Source organism: Oreochromis niloticus, linkage group LG22 (assembly GCF_001858045.2).
Source record: "Oreochromis niloticus isolate F11D_XX linkage group LG22, O_niloticus_UMD_NMBU, whole genome shotgun sequence".
NCBI classification, from domain to species: domain Eukaryota; kingdom Metazoa; phylum Chordata; class Actinopteri; order Cichliformes; family Cichlidae; genus Oreochromis; species Oreochromis niloticus.
Genome location: NC_031985.2, coordinates 9,805,232 through 9,829,629, shown reverse-complemented (window position 1 = coordinate 9,829,629; position 24,398 = coordinate 9,805,232). Strand labels below are relative to the sequence as shown.

General features: G+C 44.0%; 1 protein-coding gene across 1 annotated transcript in view; it reads left to right on the top strand.

Annotated features, from left to right (window-relative positions):
* macf1a (microtubule actin crosslinking factor 1a) overlaps positions 1 to 24,398 on the top strand; it is a 235,581-nt gene that overhangs the window by 188,844 nt on the left and 22,339 nt on the right. The window contains 12 exon segments of the mRNA XM_025902114.1: positions 14,681 to 14,842; positions 15,810 to 15,980; positions 17,175 to 17,341; positions 18,342 to 18,501; positions 18,966 to 19,292; positions 20,430 to 20,514; positions 21,100 to 21,326; positions 22,286 to 22,492; positions 22,582 to 22,809; positions 22,928 to 23,146; positions 23,236 to 23,439; positions 24,309 to 24,317. Coding sequence (XP_025757899.1) covers positions 14,681 to 14,842; positions 15,810 to 15,980; positions 17,175 to 17,341; positions 18,342 to 18,501; positions 18,966 to 19,292; positions 20,430 to 20,514; positions 21,100 to 21,326; positions 22,286 to 22,492; positions 22,582 to 22,809; positions 22,928 to 23,146; positions 23,236 to 23,439; positions 24,309 to 24,317 — 2,166 coding nt within the window.

The window sequence follows — 24,398 nt, the reverse complement described above, 5'->3', positions numbered from 1 at the left end:
ATGACGACCGTTTCTTTCCCTTCCTCCTCGTGTTCATCCCTCTACCGTTTTTTCATTCCTAACAGTCTTTGAAATAAACAGAGCTGGTGATTAATATGGTGCCGAGGGGGTGGGCTGTCTCTCTCACTCCCCCGCCGATGCCACACAGCATCTCAGAAAGACACAGGAAGTGCTCAGCTGTTGAAGTGACATAGAAAGAACATAAGACTGCACAGTCGACATGACGCTGTGGATGGAAAATGTAATTTTCTTTTTGTTTTTCCAAATGTGAAACCTGAAGGATTGCAGCCACATGGACTGTCTATTTCTGTGGATCATTACACCAGGGACAATTACAGGAACAGGACATCTTTTCTCACAAAGATTCCTTTTTAATATACCTTTTCTCTCGATTCATTTCTTTAAGTGTTGTGCCATACTTGCATCTTAACTCTCAGCACAATGGGGAAGCCCCTGAGCCGTCCAGACTGTCTGAGGCAGAACCCTCGCTGCCTTGGAAAAGGTGACGAGGACGAGGCGTACATAGAGGACTGTTACGTCCCCCAGCGATCAATTTATGATACCATGCGCATCAATGAGCAGATTGACCAAGGGACCAAACTGTGTCAACCTTCCAGGAGTACGTTGGGTTCAGGTGGGGAGGTGAGAGGAGAGGGAAGCACGCTATCCAGCAATGGCACTATTGCAGCTGATTTAGGTAGTGTTTTCGTCTCCAGGAGTGCAGACAATGCGGGAGGTGTGAGGAAACTGGATGAGAGGGTGATCTTTGATGCCTTAAAGCTAACTGGTGATGCTCAGATTATGTCACCTCCTGTTAGTATCGTAGGTTCAGGCTTGCCTATTGCTCCATCCTCATCAGCAGTTGGTGGGGTGGCTGCAGTGGCTAAGAGACGTCATCAGGGAAGCGATAAGAAAGACAATCCAAACCGGCGATCTTGGAAAGCCTTTATGCCCCCGAGTTATCCTGAGTTTGCAGAAAGACTTGAGATGTCGTCTGCTGAGGGGGCAGAGAAACGTTTGTCTGGGGCAGGGATTCCCATCTCTCCTCTACAACCTGTTCCTTCTCACCTCCCTCCATCTACCCCTACGTCCTCCATGCCTTCCTTGCCACCTTACACACCCTCTCCGTTATCGTCTGCGCCCCACACTCCTCCTGTCCCCACCTCACCGTCGCTGACACTCACACTCAGCCCTATGCCTCCTCTTCAACATCCTCTCAGCAGGCAAAAGCAGGTTCATCCTGCTTTTCAGAAGCAACAGAGGGAGGCCCACGCAATGCCATCTCCTTCAAAAGAACAGCTACCTGCTCTTAGCCAGACTCAAGCACCGCAGGTTTCTGGAAATACACCACAGCACAGCCCCAGTGAGTCTCGACAGGTAGACCGAAAACGAGAGGAGCACAGACGGACTGCTAGCTCTTCTAAAGCTGGAGTTAGACAGATCCCAGAGGAGCATTTTGAGTTGGTCAAGACTTCAGATTCAGAGAGGGATTCTCCTCTTTTGGACCAGGACCAGGGAGACAATGCCCCTCTCATCCCACCAAAACCAGTCTTCTGCCCCCCTACCAAGGCCCGCACCTGGCCCCGCAGTATAACAACAGGGAAAAGGACTCAAGTTGGCCTGAGACACAACTTCCCTGTACTCCCTCCTTTACCCCCCTTGCTTGGGGAGGATAATAACACAGATGAAGAGTCACTTTATCTTCTAGACCCCCCATCTCCCTTCCTGAAGGAAGAAGAGGGGCTAATATATGGAGGTCTGCCTCTCTCTCCCTGTATCAGTCAGGAGGGATGTGATGAGGGACTGCTTGGATGGGGTACTCAGGGCGGCGATCTCAGAGAACGCACAGCATCTGAACTCAAATTTGAGGAGGATGAACGCAGGATTCTTCAGGAGCTCGAAGAAGAGGAGCGGAGAAATGTTAGAAGAATACTTGAGGAGGAGGAGGAGGCCTGGAAAAAAGAAAGGGATAAAGCAGAGGAGGAGAGAGCTGAGCGAGAGGAAAGGGAGTGGGAGGCAGTTCTTAAATTAGAGAATAGGGAGATCATTGAACAGGCATGGCACAGGGAAACACTGGAATCAGAGGGATGGGATTTAACAGGCTCTTCTGGACATTGGCCTGTGCTGACGCCCCCTACTGGATTTGGGGGTCCTGGGGTCCCCAGTGCTTCACCTTGTCCCAGCTCGGGAGCAGAGTCAGATGACCTCTTTTTAGAGCTGGAGAGGCAATGTCAAGAGGATGAAGGAGAGGAGGGAGTGGAGATGAGTGTGGACCCTGAACCTCTTGATCCATACACGCTTCCTTATTCGGAGGAAGAGGATAGAGAGGTGGAAGCAAAGACTGACTGTGTAGATTTTGAAGGAACTCTTCTTATAGATGCATTTAATTTTACAGAGCCTGATGGTCTTGATCCTGGTTTAGATAAAACCACACGAGACTCGAACATAATTCACTCTGAGCACAATGAAGAAATTATAAACTTTGACTTGATTAAAGCACAAGACCACAAAAAAGAACATGGTTTCATAGATGAAGATTGTGACATTGACTATAATGAGGAGAGTAAGGTAGAGGAAGAGGAGATGAGTTACCCAACAGACTCTGCACTTGGTCAGCAGCTGGATACAGATTCCAGTGGGGGCCGTTTATCCCAGCCAGACAGAACTGGTACCAGTAACCTCACTCAGACAGACTGTGAACAAGACAAACCTGCACAGACTGAGACAGACCTGGACAGCGGGGCGTCATCAGAGCATGACGAAGAGGATTACAAAGAGAGAGCCTCCTCTCCATCTCGGAGCCCTCTCAACCCTTATGCTGAGGAGGTGGAACATGTGGAGGAAGAGACTGAGCACGATGAAGGGAAATTGAAAGAGGAAGAGGAGTTAGAAACAGAGTGGGATGTGTATGACCAATCTGAGCCGAGTTTGGACAGTAGCGAGGGAGTTCTCATGGATCACTCCCTTGAGCCTCCGCACATGGCTGAAAAAGAAATCGACAATGAATGTATACAGGATGTTGACGTTCAAACTTCCTGTCATGAAGCTCCTGTCCCCTCAGACTTTAAGCCTTCTGTGGCAATAATGTTTGACCCAGAGGGGACATCTTTTGGATCAGACACTGAAAACTTAAATGTCCACACAGATGTCGTTTCAGTACTGGACACATCTGAACTAGCCCCAGATCTGGAAGCCACACCCAAAATGACTGCTAGCACCCCCAGATCAGACTCTGAGCATACACACTCAGCACCACCTGCCTCTTCACCTCAAACACCTTCTAAATCAGACTCTTGTGGTGCATGTTTGGACTCTAAAGACTCTGAAGCTTTTGTAATATCAGATAGTTTTGTTTACCTGGCTGTGTCTGCGCCTTCCCAGTACCCCAGTGACTATCCCCCTTCTCCAATTGAAGACTCTGTTCCACCCAGTCCTATCCCCAAACCACCCTGCTGCCAAGACCCTGAGGAGGAAGAGGGATCCTTTCTTTCACCTGATAGCTTTGTTTACATGGCAGCACCTGAACGCCCCCAGCCCGGCCCTTCAGATGTTGGCTCAGCCTGTGAGGATACTCAGGAGCAAGACTTGGACTCGTACTCTGAGGGGACCCAGTCTGGGATAGATGGGGTGGAGTTTGTGCTGGGCTCTATGACAGGTGACAGTGACTGGGAGTCAGATGGCTCTGCTCTTGACGTTCCTCCCCTCATGAGCAGAGACCAGGCCTGGGACCAACTTGAGCCAGGTCTGCTACAGAGTCTTTTTGCACAGACAGAGACGAACCGAGCTCAAGCCTGTACGCCCCAGGAAGACGAGCGCCCCACAGCTTCACCCGCAGACCCCCGTCTAGAAATAGAACGTGGTTCTGAATCAGAGAATGACTCGACCGCATTACCGTGTTTCAACCTTGATACACAGTCAGAGGTATGCTTTTATTTTGAAAGTTTGATCATCAAGGTGTTTGATTTTTTTTTTTTTTTTTGTGAGTATTTTGGACTCTGAGTTGACCCAGGGTAAATATAGAGTACATAAACTCATATTGTGCCCTGAGATGACCCATTTACAATAACACATTGTGCTGCTGTGTAGTTTAATTATGGCATTTAGATATCTGGGATTTTGTAAATGCACCAAACCTGATTGATTTGGAACAGACCAGTGTCTATAAATGCCATGCCGACAAAGAGAAAGCATTAAATGAAACCACAGAGATCCTGGTTTACTGATATCAAAATTTACCCTAATAAAAAAGTTTGCCAGCAGAAGATCAAAAATTTGTTTTTAGCTATGCATCCATTAGATGTGGACATGTGAGCACACAGAGGCACAGCGTGGAAAAAGAATTGGGTCAGGTAGCCAAGTGTTGAGAATGACTGATGTAGACATGGCATGGAAAATGTATGTGGAGGGAGGGAGTGGTGGAGAAGTTATGTAGACGCCATAATTAGCTAGTTGTGTTTCAGTAGTAGGGCTTTAAATTATTGCAATATGATGCTAAGGGGGGCGGGGTTGTGCTGCTCATGGGAAACTAGCCTCAGGGCTACAATGTTTATACCTATATATGTGTGTGTTTGGGTGGGGATCCGTGCTCGCATGCATTTGATTGATCACTTTTTTATCTGCGAGATGGTCAAGGCCTGCAGGGTACTTGCAGAGCTGATCGCACATGCAGAGTTGAAAACATCTTCCCCCGAGGCCGTGCTGCTGTTGTGTTTATGCTGTCTGTATATATATAGAGGACCGAACGCTCGTTTTCCATACAGAGTCAGGGCAGCTGCTCATATCCCAGCTGTGTGTTTGTGTGTGTGTTCCCGAGTAACACAGGCCAAAGTTTTCCCCGTTGTTTGAATTATTTGTGAGAAGGTGCTTGAGGTGTTTTATGAGGCTGTGTTTGTATACCAAGTGAGACCTTTGGGTGACTTTTCTGTTTGGATTGATTTGATTTCTGAGTTTGTGATCACAGTTGGAGTACAGGCAAGTTACCGATATGAATTTTTTATAAATACAGCAAAATTAGCCTGATTTGAAACTCACAGCAGAGGCCTGTCGGTGACTGAAGCGTGCTCGTCTTCATCTGCATTCAGTATTCGACTTGTTTTGTCTGTGTCGTGTCTTCCATCTCGGAGGTGTGTATTTATATGGGTTTATGTCATCATGATGGCACGTTTGACAGCTTGTCCTGCTTTCTAGATGTCAGTGTCTGGCTTAGATTTGCTTCTTGACTCAGAATTTATTTATTTATTTTTGCTCCTCACGTGTTTTTAAAATGTGCTGCAGTTCTGATGGTGAACAGGGGAAAGCTGGTTTCAGAGATTAAAGATATTAGCAAATCTATCATATCTCCTTTGAAAAGTTTGCATACATGAAAAGAGGTGAGCCGTTTGTACTGTCTGTGTGTGAGTGTATTGCTTATAAAACAAAAATATTGTCTTGTTTTGGGAAATTTTCTAACACGATGACCCTAGCGGTTCAATGTAAGGCAAAAAAGGTAATTACTTCTCATTGCGTACATTATGTATGAGCAATGTGCGGTTTGAGTGGTCGCTGATGCACCTGCTGCCACGCTGACGACGCAGGGTCCTGGTCGTGTTTTATTACATTATATTTTTTATCCAGGTAAACGTTGGCTGCTCTTGGGTAACGGCCCATTTATTGTACCCTGTGTGGGTTTAAGAGTACATTACGCCGTGTATTCGTGAGTGTGCGGTTGGGTGTGTAACTGATTTTTGTGTTATCAGTCCTCGTCTGTTTGTTCTCTCTGCAGTTACAGCTGCTCTGGCCTCACTTTAATGCAATCAGATGTCATGTTGGCTCCCTCCTCAGATGTAAAACAGGAGAATTACAGCAGGACAGAGCTCTGAGCTGCAGGTGACCTGAAATGACACCAGGCCTGTTGCAGAGGAGGAAAGAAAAGGCTCTGGATGATCTTTTTAAGACAAAAAATGGCAAAACTAGGATTACCACTCGTCAAGCCCACATCCTGACTATACTTACCTTTTAAATGTTTTTGTAGTGTAGAATTTGAAGGCTGTTAAATCTGTGTGTGACCTTTTGCAGGTCTGCAATAATTATTTTTACAACTTAGATTATACAAAGAGCTCCAATTAAAACTTTTATTCCTGAAGGAGATGACTAGAATTTAATTCGCCAGGGTTTTTTTCTGAGAAAATAATTTAAAGATCACTGCACTGATCCTGAACCTCAGTATGCATATTAGTAACACCCCGCTGCCACGGAAACACTGTGCTGTTTATTGTTTCATAGTAATGACTAATGGACAGCAATCGGGAAATTTGACTCCAGGGTTCTGTTCACGTTCCTGAAAGGTGACCAAAGTGGTTCTTTTCACTGCATGCTTGTGTGTTTTGTATTCAGACTCACACTTCCTCTTCTGAACTGACTGTTGCTCTCTGCGTCCTCCTCCACTCCTGCATGCTTGGATGGTTTTGTAGCTGAGATAAAGAGGTGAGAGGTAAATACTGCGGCTTTCTGTGAGTGGAACTGCTTCTGCCAGCATGGTTGCACAAACATTGTGTGAGGTTGTCCGGGGAGTATAAACTTAGATATCAGATAAGGATGTGTCAGGGCTAACACTCAAACGGTGGGCTGGACTTTGTAGCTTGTTTTTGACCTCTGATGTCTTTGTCTTGTTTGCCTCTCCTCTCGGTGCGTCCACCTCTGCTTCTGCTTTTTACTTTTTTCCTCTTCATTAAACTCGTCTTTTTCACGTCTTTTTTTTCATGCTCTTTGTTCTTTCTTTATTTCTTCCCTCCCACTTCAATATTCTGCTCTCATTTAAAACCAGTGCGTACACTTAAACAAACACCAGGCAATTTTCATGTTAAGTTGCTGATAGAAATTAATTGAAAAGGGATGATGTGACAACCATGGGGAGGACAGATACCATCAGATGCACTGACAGAGTTTATCAAGACAAAGGAGCAGGCACAAAAACACAGGCGACAGGGGAGGTAGGGTGGAGGAAGCTTTTGTTTTCACAGGGAAGCACCTTTTAGTGGTACACGGGGCCTTAGTACAAAGATATGAGAGCTACGCTGGCAGGCAGACACAAGCAGAAGGTCTTTGGATTAGCATGGAGCTCATTTTAAAGCACAGTGTGTGTATGCGTGTCCCGCAAACAGACAGACAGACAGATGGACAAGCTTTGCATGCTGTTTGATGAACTGGAGCGAAGGAACATACAGTACAGACAGGCTGAACGATGGCAGCTTATGCACTGAGTGACAGTTCTGAAAGAGTTTGTTTCATGGTTAACATTTTGTTGTCTTTGGGTGCTCTCTGCAGACACAGGTTTGAAGTTCTTAAAAGGGTCTTAAATGATTAAAGGCTCACATCAGAGGTAGTCGCCACGGAGTGGCTGTAAAAGATGGATGAATGACATCGCTCATTGGCTGATAGACTCTCATGTTGAAGCCTCAAGTTAAGCTTCATGAGCAGAATGGAATTTGTGAACAAAAAGGTTGGGGGGGGGGGGGTGATTACTGAGAACAACAGGAGACTTTTAAGAGTCAATAAATATGTGAAAATGACTCGGCTCTGTGATGTTTTACAGCATCACGGATGACCGCATCCAACCTTGTGTAATGCTGTGAATGACACTGAGATTAGGGTTGATCTCTTCCCTCAGGAGTTTAGCTACTCGTCTCTGTTGGCTCCTATAAAATCTGATGCTCTGAATCGTTTTCATTTTATTTAGTTGTGGTGCGTTTGATGTTGAAACCGCAGCGGCATAGCGGAAACGGAACAAGATCGAGATCATCCCTCCCAACAGTGCCATCACTTGTTGTTGTTGCACGCTGAAGACTGTTTCAAGATGTAGTGCAAAAATCTGAGGAGGGCCTAAATATTTATTCTGGCCTGGGATAAAAATGTATTTAGATGTGGCAAGAACGTGTTGACCCAGGCTAACAGCAACTTGTTTATGACCAAGCTTTATGAGCAAGCTGCACCAATAAACTATAACTCGTTTTGCACAGACACAGCTACGTGTCTGTGCTTGAGGGGTTTTTTTTAGCACTAGTAAATGCACAACAGGACACATTATTTGGGAGATAAATGCAAATAAAAATTCTCCAAAAAACACAAATATCACGAATACAGTGCAGCCCTAAATTCAAGCCTCAATAAAATTTAGACTAGAAAGCTTTAAAGAACATCAAATAAAATAAAAATGCATCCACCATGTAGTTGCTGTCAAATGGGAAACTGGCTTTAGAGGCCAAACATGTAGTCTTTAACCAGTGCGTAACCATAAGCATTAACTCCGTTTTTGAGTCGGCCTCCAGTGGCCATTGGAGGAACTGCAGTTTTTAGCGCTTGCTGGGTTTCGTTCAGATCAGTCAAAACACAATCTGAAACATTTGTAACATTTTAGATTTTTTTTTTTTTTTACACATTACATATAAATTATATTCCGCTAGAAGGAAAGACATCTTTTTTCAGCTTAACGTCTTAATATTTCTTTTGAAATGACTTCTGAAAGGTTCAGTGCGGCGTTAATAAATGGGTCTTAAAAAGATTTGCTGTAGCTTTCAGCTGTTGCTGAAATCAGAACAAGTACAAGATGAAACGGTGGAAACAAATGGGCTGAAGAGGCAGATGTAAAAGCAGAGAGACAGACGAGCAGGGGTAGATCGAGCCAGGTGGCTTAAGGTCTGCAGCTCCTACATTTGTGTTTCAATTGATGTGATAATTCCGGTTGTGAACATCCGCCTCTGGGATAAACCTGCAAAAGACAGAGAGGGAGGGGGGATGTGGAGCATTAAAGCAAAAGCAGGGAGACATTGATCTCCCACTAGAACTGAAGGTAGTTGTGTTTAAAATACATCAGTAGTACATCAAATGTTTGCAGTGTTTTTAGTGATTTTTACATATTTTTCCTCCCCCTTTGCCTCATACTGTGTCACTCCCACCTCTCTCTCTTTCTTTCTGTGGTATCAACGAGAAGACAAACTCTTAAAAAAACAGAGCACTAAAATCCGGGGAGAATTTTCAAGAGAAACACCAAAGAGGGAAAAAAAGATGGAAATAATTCAGAATTCCTCCATTTCTTTGTCTCTCAGGGAGTGATTTAGCACACAAAAATCCCACAAATATGCAGATGATGATTAATCCTGTGAATGAAGTAAATGTTTAAAAATCCCCCCCCCCCTGAAAAAAACTGCTGGTGGGACAGTACAGGGAAAGAAAAGGAGTGGGGCGAGGTTTCGGGACAGTGTGTTTTGAATGCAGTCCACATTTGCATGAGATTTGTATCTGTTTGTTGGTGTTCAAATGCAGGTTGGCTGGTTTCAAATTGGATTTATGAACCTATTAGCTCCCTTCATCCCTGTGTCAGAGATTTGCTTAGACCGTGGATTAAAGCAAAACCTCGCCGACAATACCATTTTCACTTTGAGGTTTAGTGGGGAAACAGATTTCTTCCCCTTCCTCCTTTCTCCTCTTTCTTGTTCCATTAGAAAGGAGAGAAAGGAGCAAGGGAGGAAGGACAAGGGCTGGAAGACAGGAAGAGAAGGAGAGACGAGAGCTGAGGCAGGAAAAGAAGGGAAAAGGGCGAGAGGAGGAGGAGGAGGAGGAAGGATGGGGGTGAAAAAAAAGCAAGTCTGGGCAGTGCTGTCGGGACCAGTTCAGTGTGTGCTCATTTTCTCCTGTTGGTTTTCTCTTTATTCCTCGTGTAGGCTTCTTCATCGCACAGCAGGTTCATCTCACCTTCTCTCAAGTTTTAAGCAGTTTTAGCTTCACAGACACTCTTAAAGAAGATGTTTGTGATTTGACCACCAGCACTCACAAAGTTTCATAGTAATGGAAATCAGTTATGAAGGGAGAGGCAGATGAAAGGAGAGGACGCAGTTCAGAGAGCAACTTTAAAGCCTCGATAACGAGTCGGAAAAGCTGAACAACATCCTGCAGATCCCAGATCTTTTTAGATACAAGTGCTGCGTGTTATTAATTTCCTTTTTCTTGTTTTTGTTTTTTTTCTTTCGTGCATGTTTGTAACCATAATGGTAACAGTTAAAGGAAAGCTGCTGCGCCTCTGTGTGTTAACAGCCAGCATGTCCCCGATCTGAAATTGATGTTCTGGACACATGCCACCGATACAGCTATTTCTTGTTGTTAAATGGCTGTTAAATTTAGAACATCTGCACATGTGTGTATGTGTACATGAACACAACGCACAGCTCCAAATCTGAGCCGTGTGTACGATCGGTGCAGCGCGCAGCTACCGTGATGCGAAATTCCAGTTCGAGACCCAGTGAGAATATTCCTACAGCTGTTCGGATCACGAGTTGAAGTCGCCACGGCGTTCTTCTTTCTGCATCTGTGTTGTTAAACATCAGCGCTACAGTCACATGTTCACAGTGCTCGACTGTGACACAAATTATAATCGCCATTATTCTTGGTCAAAACTGAGATCATAGTCGTTTAACGTGACTGCTCACTTCAGCAAGAACATAAATTTTAGCCCAGTTAAACCAGTGGATTTGTTAAAGTTGTGTGTTTTTGTTTTGTGGTGCTCTGGTCAGGAGGCATGCCCAGAGTAGGGAATGGTTTTTTGCAGAAAAATCAACAGGTGCTGGCAAGCTGGCGATCATTAATAATCCTTTTCCAACATGGATTCTCCTTTGGACACCATGGTGAAGCTTTTGCTAACCTCTAGGTGAATATTGTTGAACAAAGGCTCTCTTTCCCTCATCTTAGCTGAAGCTGATCTCCACGGTGAGTGAGTTTGGGCTTTTAGGGGGGAAAAGGGCTGAAACGGATTAATGACACAAGACAGATTGAGCACATAAGCATTTTTTCTATTTTCTCATTTTCATAGTCATTGGGAGTCATTAAAATCCTGATTTCATTAATCTACTAATCACTAAGTGACAGTATCTGCCTGTGATCTCATGATGGATGTTTCCTTGAGGGCCTGAAAGCATGTTTTTTCAATCAGACTCCAGCTGCGAGCGGGGGGGGTGCACACAGACAAATAATTTGAACAGTTGTTTTACATGAGAGCTTTCTTTAACTGGGTGTGGCTCCCTTGGAGGAAAAAAGTGATGTCAGCTGCTTTCGTTTGAATCAGAAGGTGACCACACCGCTCCCACTCGGTTGTGTTGGATCAGATACAGTACGAGTCTTTAGGTGTCACATTTCTAATATATAAATTATCAAGCTTGTATTTTTAGCTTTGATTCTGTTGCTTATTTACTTGTGAATATTTAATGTTTAGCAAGTTTCTTTTATTTATTTATCCTCTTTGAAAGATGCGCTTATCAAACTGTTAACCTTTGAGGCACAGGCCAAATATTTAAATCTGGGAATTGGCTGCTAAATTTCTAAGCATTTCACCAGCTCTTTAAAGTGTTGGCGACTGAGATACTGCAAACGGAGCTTTATTTAGCCTCCTGTATCAACACCTCACAACCTTCTCCAGCTTTACTCAGATCCGCCTTCATCCCAGTGTTTTATATCGCCTGTCCACGCTGAACTGCGGCTGAAGTGAGAAAGCCAGTGTGGGTTTGCGGTCCAGATGGAGAGTTTGAGTAGGAAGAAGGGGAAGTATGGGAGACAGGAGGAGGAGGAGGCGGCTATGGCGGAGAGAACAAGAGGAAGATGAGAGGAGGTAGAAAGATGAATGGTGACATGACGTGAGGAGAAAGGTTGAGTATGGCAGTAAAGCTAAGTAAGATCAGTTGGAGAGTTTGGGTGCATTTTTAATTTCTATTTTTTTTGCTGCATTGCTGGCTGAGGTAGAGAAGAATGACAAGTATGTGGGACGTTTTCCAGAGCTCTGGTTTAGTGGATTCAGCTACTCAGAGCTGGCGAGAAAGAGAACGAGCAGAGAGGGCGGCTGAAGTAGAGACAGAAAGAAAAAGAGAGAAAAGAAGGAAAAAGGAGGGAGAGCGGACAGAAATGCAAGCGCGCACAACCTATAACGTTTTTATATACATCTCTGTGCATGCGTGCGTGTGTGTAGGTGATGAATGGGCGGACTTTCCCTGTTTTTTCCTTTTCTGGTCTCCTCTATCTCAAACACACACACGTCAGGATAAGGCGAAGGGTGGAGCGGGTCATGGTTAAAGTCATTGTTGTTCTGGCCGACAGACTTCCTGTTCCAAGCAGCTATGACGCCCATCACCACAACACAGCTGTGTCCAAACTGGACAGGAATACACACACACACACACACACAAACGGCTCATTCATATTTAATCATGCACAGCGACTAATACCTGTAGAACACTTAGTCATTTTGTGTACACACACACATAATTACACACACTGATTAGCACTTCTGCACAAAAAAGAATCCTATAAACACACAGATATGGAAGTACATGCACAAACGCACACGTGCGTGCTGCTGGCATGGACGACTTGTAGTTTGATGCCATATTTAAACCAGATGAGCAGAAACCTGTAAAGCCTTTGATTATGACCAACTGCAGCTCAACAACTTCCAGTCCAGCTACAACAGCGAGTCTGTAAACGTCTCCAGCACATCATAAATCCGGGTGTAAGGATTTCAAAGCTTTAGACTTCAACAAATCATGTCCTGAATGGTAATGAAGGATTTGCAAAATGAAGCATTCTTCTTCTCGGGATTTATTTTTCATCATAAATTTAAAAGCCTGAAGAAAATTCACTCTTCAGTTCCACATTTTATCGCATTAAAAAAAACATTACTTAGCAGAATGAGGATATCTGAAGATAACCTTTGATTATTCTTAGTGAATCGAATAGAAAAACTTTGAATAGAAATCTGTGGAAAGTTCAGTTTTCTGACCTTTCACCTGTTCACTGTCACCTGACTTTAAATCAATGAATGCAGGATTGTTTTGCATCTCACAATTTTACAAAAACACACCATATCTAACATTTCATAGTGAAAATAATGACCCATTTATCTAACACAGTATCACATTATTACTTTGGTATCTAACACTTTCAGCTGTGAATGCTCCCAATCTGTGGTGGCATTTCCCTGAAACCCAAACCTTTATTTTCCCATTTTCTCCTCTCACTCACTTTAAGTGAGCCCCCCCCCCCCCCCCTCAGCGTTTAACACCAGCTATTTTCCCGCAGGCGTTGGATTTACCACAGTCTTGTGTATGTGTGGCCTGGATGTGCACATCTGGTTATTGTGTGTGTGTGTGTGTCTCTTTGTGTGGCTATTGGGGTTTGGCTGCAGTAGCATCACAAACCACCACCACCAGACCTAATTCTCCCTTTTTGGACTGATTCTAAATGTCAGGACTTCTCAAATGTTTTCACGACAGCCCCCTCCTCCCCACCCCTCGGCCCGGCATTACTGTCATGGATTCCCATTTGATGGGATTTCATCCCAGAGGCAGCCAAACGGGAAGATTTCCTTTGTGGTGGTTTGGAGTGTTCCCACTGGTCAGAAAGTTGGTTGAATACTGTGAAATTTTCGACCTTGTCTTGCGGATTTGGCAAATTGTTGGATATAACAGGATGGTTTACTGGAATTTAGCAGAATGTCATTCTTTTTGTCCTGACATTTTATTGCATTAGGTCGTGGTTTGGGGCTATTTTTCTTCACAGTAAGGCTGTGTAAAACTGTTTACCCCTCTAGAAAAGCAGCATTCATAAACCAAACAGGAACAAGAATTTATAGGTCTGGGAAGAACTCCAGATTCTGAAATGCGGAAATTACAGTCAAGAAGTCACACAGGTTTGTCATGTGATGTATTTGTGGGGCGTTAGAAAGAAATGTAGGATATGAAAAACGCCCATCACAGTTACCACGGGACAAGTAATAATATTAGATTGTCAAAATACGGTTTCAAAAATCTAATATATTTTATTTTTCCCAAGTTACAGATAAATAACTTGCAGATTAATACCGCTCAGTTTACTACTGACACCTTAGCTGCTGGAGAGCTTTGCAGTTTTCCGTCGGTGAGCCAAACGGGACCCGTCACCGCTGCAGAATGTGTTTGCTTACAGCCGTGACACAGTTTTACTCTGAGAGAGAGGGAGACTGACTTATTGGCTCTCGCTCAGTCTTTTTCGGCCTGGGAAGTCAAGTCTGGTTGTCTTTAGTGTCGGGTGGCTGCCTCTATTGTCATCACAAGATGGCTCCAGCCCTCCACTGTGACGTGCATGCGTGATTAATGTGGCCAGACAGGCAAAGTTGTGTGTGTATGTTTTATAAACGTGTGATGGTGGAGGTCTGCCTGCCTGTTTGTGTGTGGATTTGGGGGGTGTGAGCGAGTGAGGGCTGTGTGCACCCATACGGTACAGTTTGTGTGTGTGTTGTCAACTCAGCCTTTTCCAGCCATCCTGTTACTCGTCTAAACCTCTAATCCTCGTAATCCCCCCCCGTCACCCCTCCTTTTTTTCTCCTCCTCCCTCCACCCTCGTTTTTCCAGTTCCCTTCCTGTCTCCCACTCCTCTCTATCCAGTATATCCACTTCTATATGTAGGCACATAAAGTGGGACGGTTCACTTCCAATTGTTGTCGTGCAGATTGAGTATGTGGTGTATTTTTGGCTGCAGACTGCTGCTGAACTGTGTGTTTAAATAAACAGTTTAAACTCTTTCCTTCCTTCTGCATTTTTTTCTTTCTTTTTTTAATAATTCATGGACGGAGTAAGTCAGTCAAACTGTCAGTGACAAACCACTTTCTTTCTCTTCCTTCTCCTCTCAGGCTGTGGAGAGAGAGCAGGTAGACAGCATTCAGCCAAAGCTGCAGCACGTCAACGCAGTGGGTCAGGGTCTCATCCAGAGCGCCGCCAAACACACCGACACCCAGGCGCTGGAGCACGACCTGGAGACCACCAACCTCCAATGGAACTCACTAAACAAGCGGGTACGGATCTAGAAAAGATCAGGATCAGGCAGGGAAAGCAGATAATAGGCCAAAATCAGCTGCGTAATCACTGTAACCACTCAGCCTTGGAGATGGTTTTAAGGTAAAACCAAATACTTAAAGCTCGCTGGTGCATCTGTTTTGGTCTCGACTCCTGGGTGTGTTTCTTTGTCTCAGCAAAGATGTTTAATTTTCACTGTCTTCTGCATCACATCAAAGACTAAGAAAATTAAGAGTTATAAAGTTTTCCTTCTTTAAATCACATTTTGAGTTCAGCCTTTTACTGTAGCTGTAGTGGCAGCTTGTTGCTATAATAAATATGTAGACTGTTTTTTATATTTACTTGTATATGTAAAAGATGGATGTAGACATTCACAGGTTTTCTTTTGATTTCTTAACTTTAGCATTTTCATCAACACTATTTGGGGTTTTTTGGTGCCAGATGTTATCATAGTTTGATGAGAGGGTGAAGTGAATGAAGCTGCCTCTATATTCTGTGCAAACTGGTGACATACAAAGATGTTAAATGAATTTCTCACTTCATGCACTGTGTTTCTATAAATAACCACACAGCAGTGAAAACTGTTTTTAGAGTGAATTTCATTCAAAATGCTCCAAAAGGCACCAACAAACAAACATGCTGTCCAGTTCATGGCTCCAGGTATCTGAGTTGAAGGGTACCAGCTAGCAGTTTATTCAGCATCCACCTGACAAGTGGACGAGTCTGTATTAAGCAAACTTGTCTTAAGTCTCACTATTCTTTAAATGTGTTAGTTATTAAAAAAAAAAGTGCCCAAGCTGTTAACATGAGTATTTTTTCTCTTAAATTCTGCATTTTTACATGGACGTCTTTAGAGATTGACTTCCTTTGGAGCTTATTGGCTCTTTATCCCAAGATATAACCTCTTGACTCTATGAAACCTTTCACTTTCGTTTCCCTATTCACAATCATCTCTGCTGTCCTCAGGTGGCAGAGCGGATCGCCCAGCTGCAGGAGGCCCTGCTGCATTGTGGGAAATTCCAGGATGCTCTGGAGCCGTTGCTCAGCTGGCTGAGCGACACAGAGGAGCTGGTAGCGAATCAGAAGCCTCCATCGGCCGAGTACCGCGTGGTCAAGGCGCAGATCCAAGAGCAAAAGGTACGAGAAGGATGAGAGAGGAGGGAAAATCCACTTTGATGTTGAGTTCTGCATTTTTCAGTTTCAGTGTAAAGTAAAGCAGCGCAACAAGCAGCAGCATCAGTGAGCTGCTTTAGGTCATAAGTGAGGCTTTCATTCCGCGTCTGCTCTGATTTTAAATTTCACAGATTTAAAGCAGCATTATTTATTTAGCATTACTATTTATATTCAGATGTCCTCGGTGTCCTTCATCCTCAAACAACCTCAAAAAGTTATTTGAATGACGAGCGCATGCACACAAACACACATACACTCGGTCAATGGTCCGTCTGACTGGCATCCAAACGGCCCCAGCTGACCGTCTGCCAGCGAGACTGGCATAAAAACACACACACACACACACACACACACACACACACACACACACACACACACACACGTGCACACATGGTGTAGTTGTATTGTTTTCAGAGACACAGTCAGACTCCTTCCCTTGTTTATCCTACATACATTTCCTGTGTTTGTGCACATATGGGGCCGTGGTCTCAGCCTGCGATCAATCACATGTGTTTACCTCTGTGACGGAGAGTCGCGTCACCTGCAGGGGGGTGCGTTATGAAGCCGAGCTGTCAGCAGAGGTTCAAAGCAGGGAGAGTGGGGCTGGTATCTAAGCAGGAAGGAAGTAACAATGAGAGACGTCGTTTCTTAATGTGCAAACAGTCCGATCAAAGGTGACAACAGCCTTTGTTAATGTTTAACAGTTTAGATAGAAAAGATATCGGCCAACCTGCACCATTTGACAAATTGATTTTATTAAAAAAAGGAGACTTTCTCTGATTCCCTTCACTCCTTTCACGCCTCAGACACATTAGCACACACTTGCATGCTTTGTTGAGGCATATTTTCTGATTTTAGTCACGCTTGTAAACACCCCGCCCTTTGACAAACATGGACGGATTAGCTTTCAAGTTCTGATTTGAAAATGAGAGCGTGTTGACAGAAATGTAATTACTATCAAATTTAATTAGGTAGTGTTATTGGGCAGATAAACAGATGATGTCTAATGCGTAAGCTCAAATGCCAACTTCATTATTGTGTTCAGTCTTTGTTTTAATCAGGTGTTACTTAACTTTATGATCCATTTCCAGACAGAAATGCGGTCTCTTATTTTGTTCATACTCCAAACTTCGCTAAGTGTGTGTTCCTGTCCTTCAGCTCCTCCAGAGGTTGTTAGATGACCGCAGGCCGACAGTGGAAATGATCCAGGCTGAAGGAGAGAGGATTGCAGCCACAGCAGACACTCAGGACCGAGAGAAGATCCAGACCCAGCTGCAGAGTCTAGCAGAGAGATGGTCTGACCTGCTGGACAAGGCCAGCGGCAGGTAAAGCCCCTCACAGCTAAGGTGGCCCAATGTGGGGTTTACAGTCTTTGCTGGTGCTTTGCACCTACAAAATGCCTGAGAGCTGCTGTACCAGGTTCTGTGAGAAGAACCAAGGTCCAAGCTCTGATGGTGTTTTCTGTTTTTAGTCCCCTTCAGCGTCGTCAATGCTAAAGTCTAAATCTTTATCCTTTTAAAAGAAAAAGGCAGCAGAGATGATTTATCAAAGCCATGAGTTAAGATGTTCCTTGCTGCGTGTAACGTTGTGACTTAAGTCTACCTCAACATGATGTTATCTCTGTGTGGCTCCATCGAACGCCTCTCTGTCCCTGAAGAAATGTTGGAATCATTACTTTTGGTTTCTGTGGTGTAATTTTAGAGGTTCTTTTGTTCACCAGGGAAATGATACACATAAATACACAACGCACAAAGCACAGCTAAGAGGTTTGATACCTCTGATGTGTCTGCTCGTGAAAAGTAGAAGAGTCATAATGTATAATGTTACTACACATTCATGCCTGGCTGCAAGCTGTAGCAGATGATAGAAGAATCTCTGACATGTCTCTGGAGTTTATTACAGCGTCTTTCTTGAACACACACACACACACACACACTCTCTCACACACACACACACACACACACTCTCACACACACACACACTCACACACACAGTGTTGCTTTCTGTACAAACACGCGATAAGCTTTTCTTGGCAATGACTCTCACTTATCTGCGCACAAAAGTCGTGTTTTCTTACCACTTTGCAAATCCTCCCTCTGCCTCAGTCAAGCTACAGTAATCTGTTTTATCTTTTCATGAAATACTTTTAAGCTGAATTATTTATGAGAAACATTTAATAAACAAAGATATAACCACTTTATGACAAACATCCAAGACCCAATCTGTCAATGACACAAAAAACAAACTGAGAAAGCAATAAAGAGACCCCTCTCCTCCTCCTCTTCATCATGGATTTTTCTCACCTCCTCCCCTCTCGTCTCTCAGACAAAGGCAGTTGGAGGAGCTGCAGGTTTTGGCTCTTCAGTTCCACGAAGCCCTCGAGCCACTCGGGGAATGGCTGAGCACCACGGAGAGACGCCTAAGCTCTGCTGAGCCTATGGGAACCCAGACGGCAAAGATCACCCAGCAGATCATCAAACACAAGGTACCGTTTACCCCAGAGACCCGATTAGGGTAAGACGCTGACTTGCATTTAGATTTTATAGATTTTCACTCCCTGGGTGTCGAGGGAAAAAACAACGCATCCATCCGGTTGAGCAGAGTCGGCGACCTTCATTGATGAAAATCATGAAAAATACATCCTAGAACCACAAAGCACTAATTTACAATCAAAACATGACCTCCTATGAGTTTCCTCTTTTTGGTTTTCATTTCAGTGGTGTCAAGTTTTTTCTCTTTAAGTCATTCAGTCATCCATTGATGTTTGTCGGTTATGATTTTATCATCTGCATGCTCATATTTTAAGTTTTTATCCATGTTCTTTGTGTTTTTCTTTTCTTTGTTCACTTCCCTTCACTTCAAAAACACTCTCTCTCTCTCACACACTCACACACACACTCACTCACACACACACACACACACACACGCATATATACATTCACTTCCCAGGCGCTCCAAGATGACGTGTCTTCCCGAGAAGCCGAGGTTGACCACCTCGAGTCGCTGAGCCAATCGCTGAGCCCGCTCAGCTGCGCGGCTGATCGCGATTGGTTAAGCGAACGCGTGGGATCGGTGAGGTCTGGTCACTCAGAGCTTGCAGACTGGTGCTCCAGGCGGGCGGGCCTGCTGGAGCAGGCACTGGCCAACGCTCAGCTGTTTGGGGAGGACGAGGTAGAGGTGCTGAACTGGCTGGCGGAGGTGGCTCAGAGACTGGCTCAGGTCTCTGTACAGAGCTATCAGCCCCAGGTGCTGGCCGAGCAGCACAAACACACTCTGGTACGACTTGATGAACACACGCTGAGTGTCGCTAGAAGCGCTTCATCTCCTTAAAACACAATAACTTAGTAATTCTGTCTCTGAGAGAGCTGCACAAATAAAAGATCCCCTCAGTAAGATAACAGTTTGTGTTATGGGCGTTAAATACTTTCACTTACATTTTCCTAAATCACAACAATTTATACTATGAAAAAATATGAATATTTAAAGTGGACCCATTCTGTTTATGTTTTCAGCTCCACATGTTTATTCTTGGACTCTGCCAGAGTAGCTTTGTGTAATTGACAGTTTAAAATAATCCTTATTTATCCCGTACAAAGCCCTGCTGTAGCCCCTCAGTTCATCCGCTATAAAGGACCTCATAGCCACTCCTCTCCCTTTAGCCACGTTTCATCTTACTCGCTGCCCCTCACAAACAAAAGGTTTCAAGCAGGTGGTTTGGCTGAATAGCAGTGTTCACATGTGACAGTGTTAAGGATAGTGTCACTCTATGACTTAATACTAGTCGCGAGGAGAAAAACTATGTGAAATGGAGCGTTTAGAGCAGGAATATCAAACTCATTTTACTCTGTGGGCCTCTTACAGCCCACTTTGACCTTAAGTGGGTCAGACCAGTGAAGCTGCCCTTCTATCAGTGTAAAAACATTTAATTAAACATTTAATTATTTTCATTTTGTTTCATTTTTAGCTATTATTTACCTACTTTGGTGTAGTGTCAATGAGGAAAATCTGCAAAACTTATTAAAAGTTAAAAGTTTAAAATCTATTAACTACTTCATGTTTTCCAAAGGCTTCCAGTTTTTGAGCCGATTCTGGCCCCTGGGCCTTATGTTTGACACCCCTGGTTTAGAGTTTGAAGGACTACATTGACCTCTTTGGTCATTTATAATATAAGCATCCATGACTGTAACAGTACATATATGACAGATCCTAACCATAATAGGTCTCCTTTAAGGACCGAGAAGTCTGCACCAGAGCTAAACCCGTTTAAATCAAGTGTAATAAACATTATAAACAGAGTTTCAGTGAATATAATAAAACTTGGATGCTGTTTTATTTCTTACATTTTTTCCAGTAAATCTTTGGCTGCAAAAATAAAACAGTTTGTGTTCATTTTCACTCCTTTTATTCCCTCAGGCTCTGAATGAAGAGATCTTGAGCAGGAAGAAAACCGTGGACCAGGCCATCAAGAATGGACAAGCTCTACTCAAACAGACCACAGGTGATCGCTCACGTCTTTGTGAATCTTCTCAGGAGTTTCTTCCTTTTTCGGCTTTTACTTAAAAGTGTTGGTCTAGTGTCGGTTTGTGCATTGAATCTGCCAAAGGATAAATAAACTCTTAAATCAGTGTTTTGTACAGATACAGAAAGACCAGGCTTGGGGAGAGACTTGCATCCAAACCACATATTTTTTGATCAGCAGTGAACCAAAGTGTAACATCTGGTTTTTGTTTATCTTGGTATATCTTGATATTAGCCATGCTGACTGCTTCCCCTTTAGTGAGTTGATTGTTGGTCTACCCATGACTGCATTTTGTGTTTTTATTGTCATATTTAGGCCGTTAGACAAATGTTGTGGCCATAAAAGGAGCGCCAAGCTGTCAAACTGAGGATCCTGTGAGATTTTACAGAATATAAGGATTTTTTTTTTTTTTAGATAGAACGAGTTTGTGTGTCTCACTAAACATTCTACAGAGATAATATGCTCGGCTGTAATGAAGGAGATCATATTTTTATACACTCTGCACATGGTTTGTTGACATATCCTGATTGAACCCAGTTACCTGACCTCCGTGTCATCCTGCAGGTGAGGAGGTCCTCCTGATCCAGGAGAAGCTCGACGGCATCAAGTCTCGTTACGCCGAGATGACGGCCGGCAGCAGTAAAGCCCTCCGGACCCTGGAGCAGGCCCTGCAGCTGTCCACGCGATTCGCTAGCGCCCACGACGACCTCAACCAGTGGCTGGACGGTGTGGAGACGGAGCTCAACACTGTCGAGCCCGACGCCTCACCCGCCTACCAGGATAGACAAAAGGTGGGAGGAGTCAGGGTGTATTTACAATTCCTATTCTTTTAAAAACAGACTTTCACATTTAAACGGCAGCATTCTTCTTTTTGTGTTAATTATGTTTTTATGGATGTTGTAAACTGTTTCCGTTCAGCCAAAATAACATAAAAATAATCGTGTACAAACATGAAGACCGCAGAAGGGATTAAAGGCAGCTTAACTGGATTTCTTAAGTTAAATATTTAGACATGATGATCTAATGTTTGTGCTCCAGTTTTTCACACGAGAATCACAGGTTCGTCGTGTATTTGTTTCTCTGCCAATAAGCGAATGGGTCAAAAATTTGTGTTTGGAGTATCGCCATAACACTCTGCATGCATCAGTTGCAGGCATTCGTATGTGCACACCAATTTTCAGAGTCGTACTTTCTGAAGAATCAGAAAGTACGACTTTAAAACAGGCTACGATGAAGCATCGTCATCTTGTTTTACTATATGATCAGCTTTTGTGCTTTTTAGTAACCAGTGTGCTGCTTAGTCATCCACATTTTACAGCTTTTAAAGATCATTTTTTAACATTTTCATAATAAAGAAGTTGTACAAAATGTCTGAAAAGCTCATTTAACGACAACTCCTGTCTATAATGACATTTTCAGCCTTTCCAATCTCAGCCTACCCACAGCTGAGTTACCATAGAAACATTGATTTCTGGGAGCTCCATAACAGTTTGTAAAAGCTATTGAAAGGATTATTGCCATTTAATTTGTTCCTGCCTTCCAGTTTTTTTCACTCTTCAGTGACATTTTCAGTGTTCTCATTTTGACTCAAGCAGCAGAAAAAAACACAGATGATACACTCGATGCCATTTAGACAAGTTTATTTCAGCTTTACGTTGATGCATGTGGTCATATTAAAGAATTGATATAGGAAATATTTCTGCTTTTTGGCAGATTGTGCTCTATAAAACTAAAAGTTTCACTGTTGCAGGAGTTGAAGAAAGTGTCAGCAGAGAAGCGTCTGGTGTTGGATACAGTGAACGAGGTGGGCAGCGCTCTGCTGGATTTAGTGCCTTGGCGAGCCCGAGAAGGCCTGGACCGCCTCGTCGCAGACGCCAACCAGCGCTACCGACAGGCTGATGAAACCATCACTCAGCGGGTGCAACTGGTACAAGCTGCCATCCAGAGGTCTCAGCAGGTACTGCAAGCAGTTTAATAAGTCTAAATTTCCATTTGACTTTTTACTCTGATTGGTTAAAATTGCTGAACGCTAACTCCTCCCTTCAGTATGAAGAGGCCGTGGATGCAGAGCTGGCCTGGGTTGGGGAGACGGAGCGCAAACTGGCATCTCTGGGGCCCCTGAGTCTGGAGCCTGACGTGACCGTGGCCCAACTGCAAGTGCAGAGGGCATTCAACATTGACATCATCCGACACAAAGACACAGTAGATCAGCTCCTCAGCACCAGAGACGACATCTTAGAAGCATGCAGTGACGCTCAGAAGGATGCACTCATGGTAAGATGTTCACAGACACAGTTCTGGGCGTATTGAGTGAACGGGAAGGAAAGTGAGAAGCTTCAAGAAGTGCAACAGAAATAATCTCTTGTATCTGAATCATCATCCTCTTCCTCAGCTCAAGACGGGCTCTTTGAGCGCTCGTTATGATGCAGTGAGTCAGAGCCACAGCGAGCGGTTCTCAGCTCTGGAGCAGGCTCAGGTTCTTGTGGCTCGGTTCTGGGAAACCTACGAGGAACTGGAGCCGTGGCTGGGTGAAACTGAAACCCTCATCGCCCAGCTTCCACCACCAGCTATTGACACAGATGCTCTCCGCCTGCAGCAGGACCAGATGAGAGTAAGCGAAGACCTGGAATATCATAACCTGGTTGTGCTTTTCTAATTAAAATAAATGCTCACTATCCATGTTTTTAATTTCCTCTCCAGCTGCTCAGGGAGTCCATAGCAGAACACAAGCCACACATCGACAAGCTGCTGAAAATCGGACCTCAGCTGGCAGAGCTCAGCCTGCAGGAGGGTGCGACTGTGACGCAGCGCTACGCAGATGCCGAGAAACGGTACCAGGCCATCAAAGAGGAGGTCAAAGGTCGAGCTACAGCACTAGATGAGGCGGTGTCCCAGTCTGCACAGGTATGGAGGATAAACTAAATGTTTGGAAATGTTAGCTTCAGCTGCAGACCTGGGTCTAATAATTTTACCTTCAGTAAACTGTGCCAAATTTGTGTAGCTACACTAATGTGGCCTTCAGCACAGATAAATGAAGTGCTTTTGAGCCCAGGTCTGTTTAGAGCTTTAATGCAGTGTCTGCAGCCCACAACTAAATGAGTACGTCTGACATGATAACAGCATGAGATGTATGTGTGTGTTTTTGTGTCTAATGCCTGCTCTACACTAGATGATACATGATTTGATGGAGATACATTTACATTTGCGTACACGTGCAGTTAAAGCTACATTTTATTTTAGTCGTTTTCAGGTTTCTTTGTAATTTTTTTTTGTTGTTTAGCCAAAGTGGCTTCATGTAACTGTGTTTCATCATACGTTCATAGTACATTGACTCGAGCAAAACATAATTTTTTGTGCCATATTTCATCTTCTTATCAAGTAGATCTTCTTTACAGACGTTTAACTTTTTCTTTGCATTTCATTTCACGAGACATCACTGAATCACGGGTGTTGCTGCCCTCGATGTATCAGTTTGTACCGTTTGCATGACTCTGATTTAACTCATTGCATTGTTTCTCCACCCTCTTCAAACCAATCCACATGTGGCTCCCCTCTCTCCCTCCACCCGCACTGTCCACCACTTTCTTCTCATCCCTCACTCCAAACACCACCTCCTTGTCTCTCCCTCTTTCATCCTTAACCTTATGTTCACCTCTCATCCTTGCAACCCCCATCCCTTCCTCCATCCCATCCCTTGTTCATTGTGGATGTGCTGTGTGTGTTGCCCCTCACCACCATTTTCTCCACGGTCACTGCTCACTGCAATCACCCAGCTGGTAGAGGTAAGACCCCTGACTGACATCAAACCGGCACTCGGGGTGTGTTTAGGCCACATGATTGGATCAAATAACAAAAAATAAATC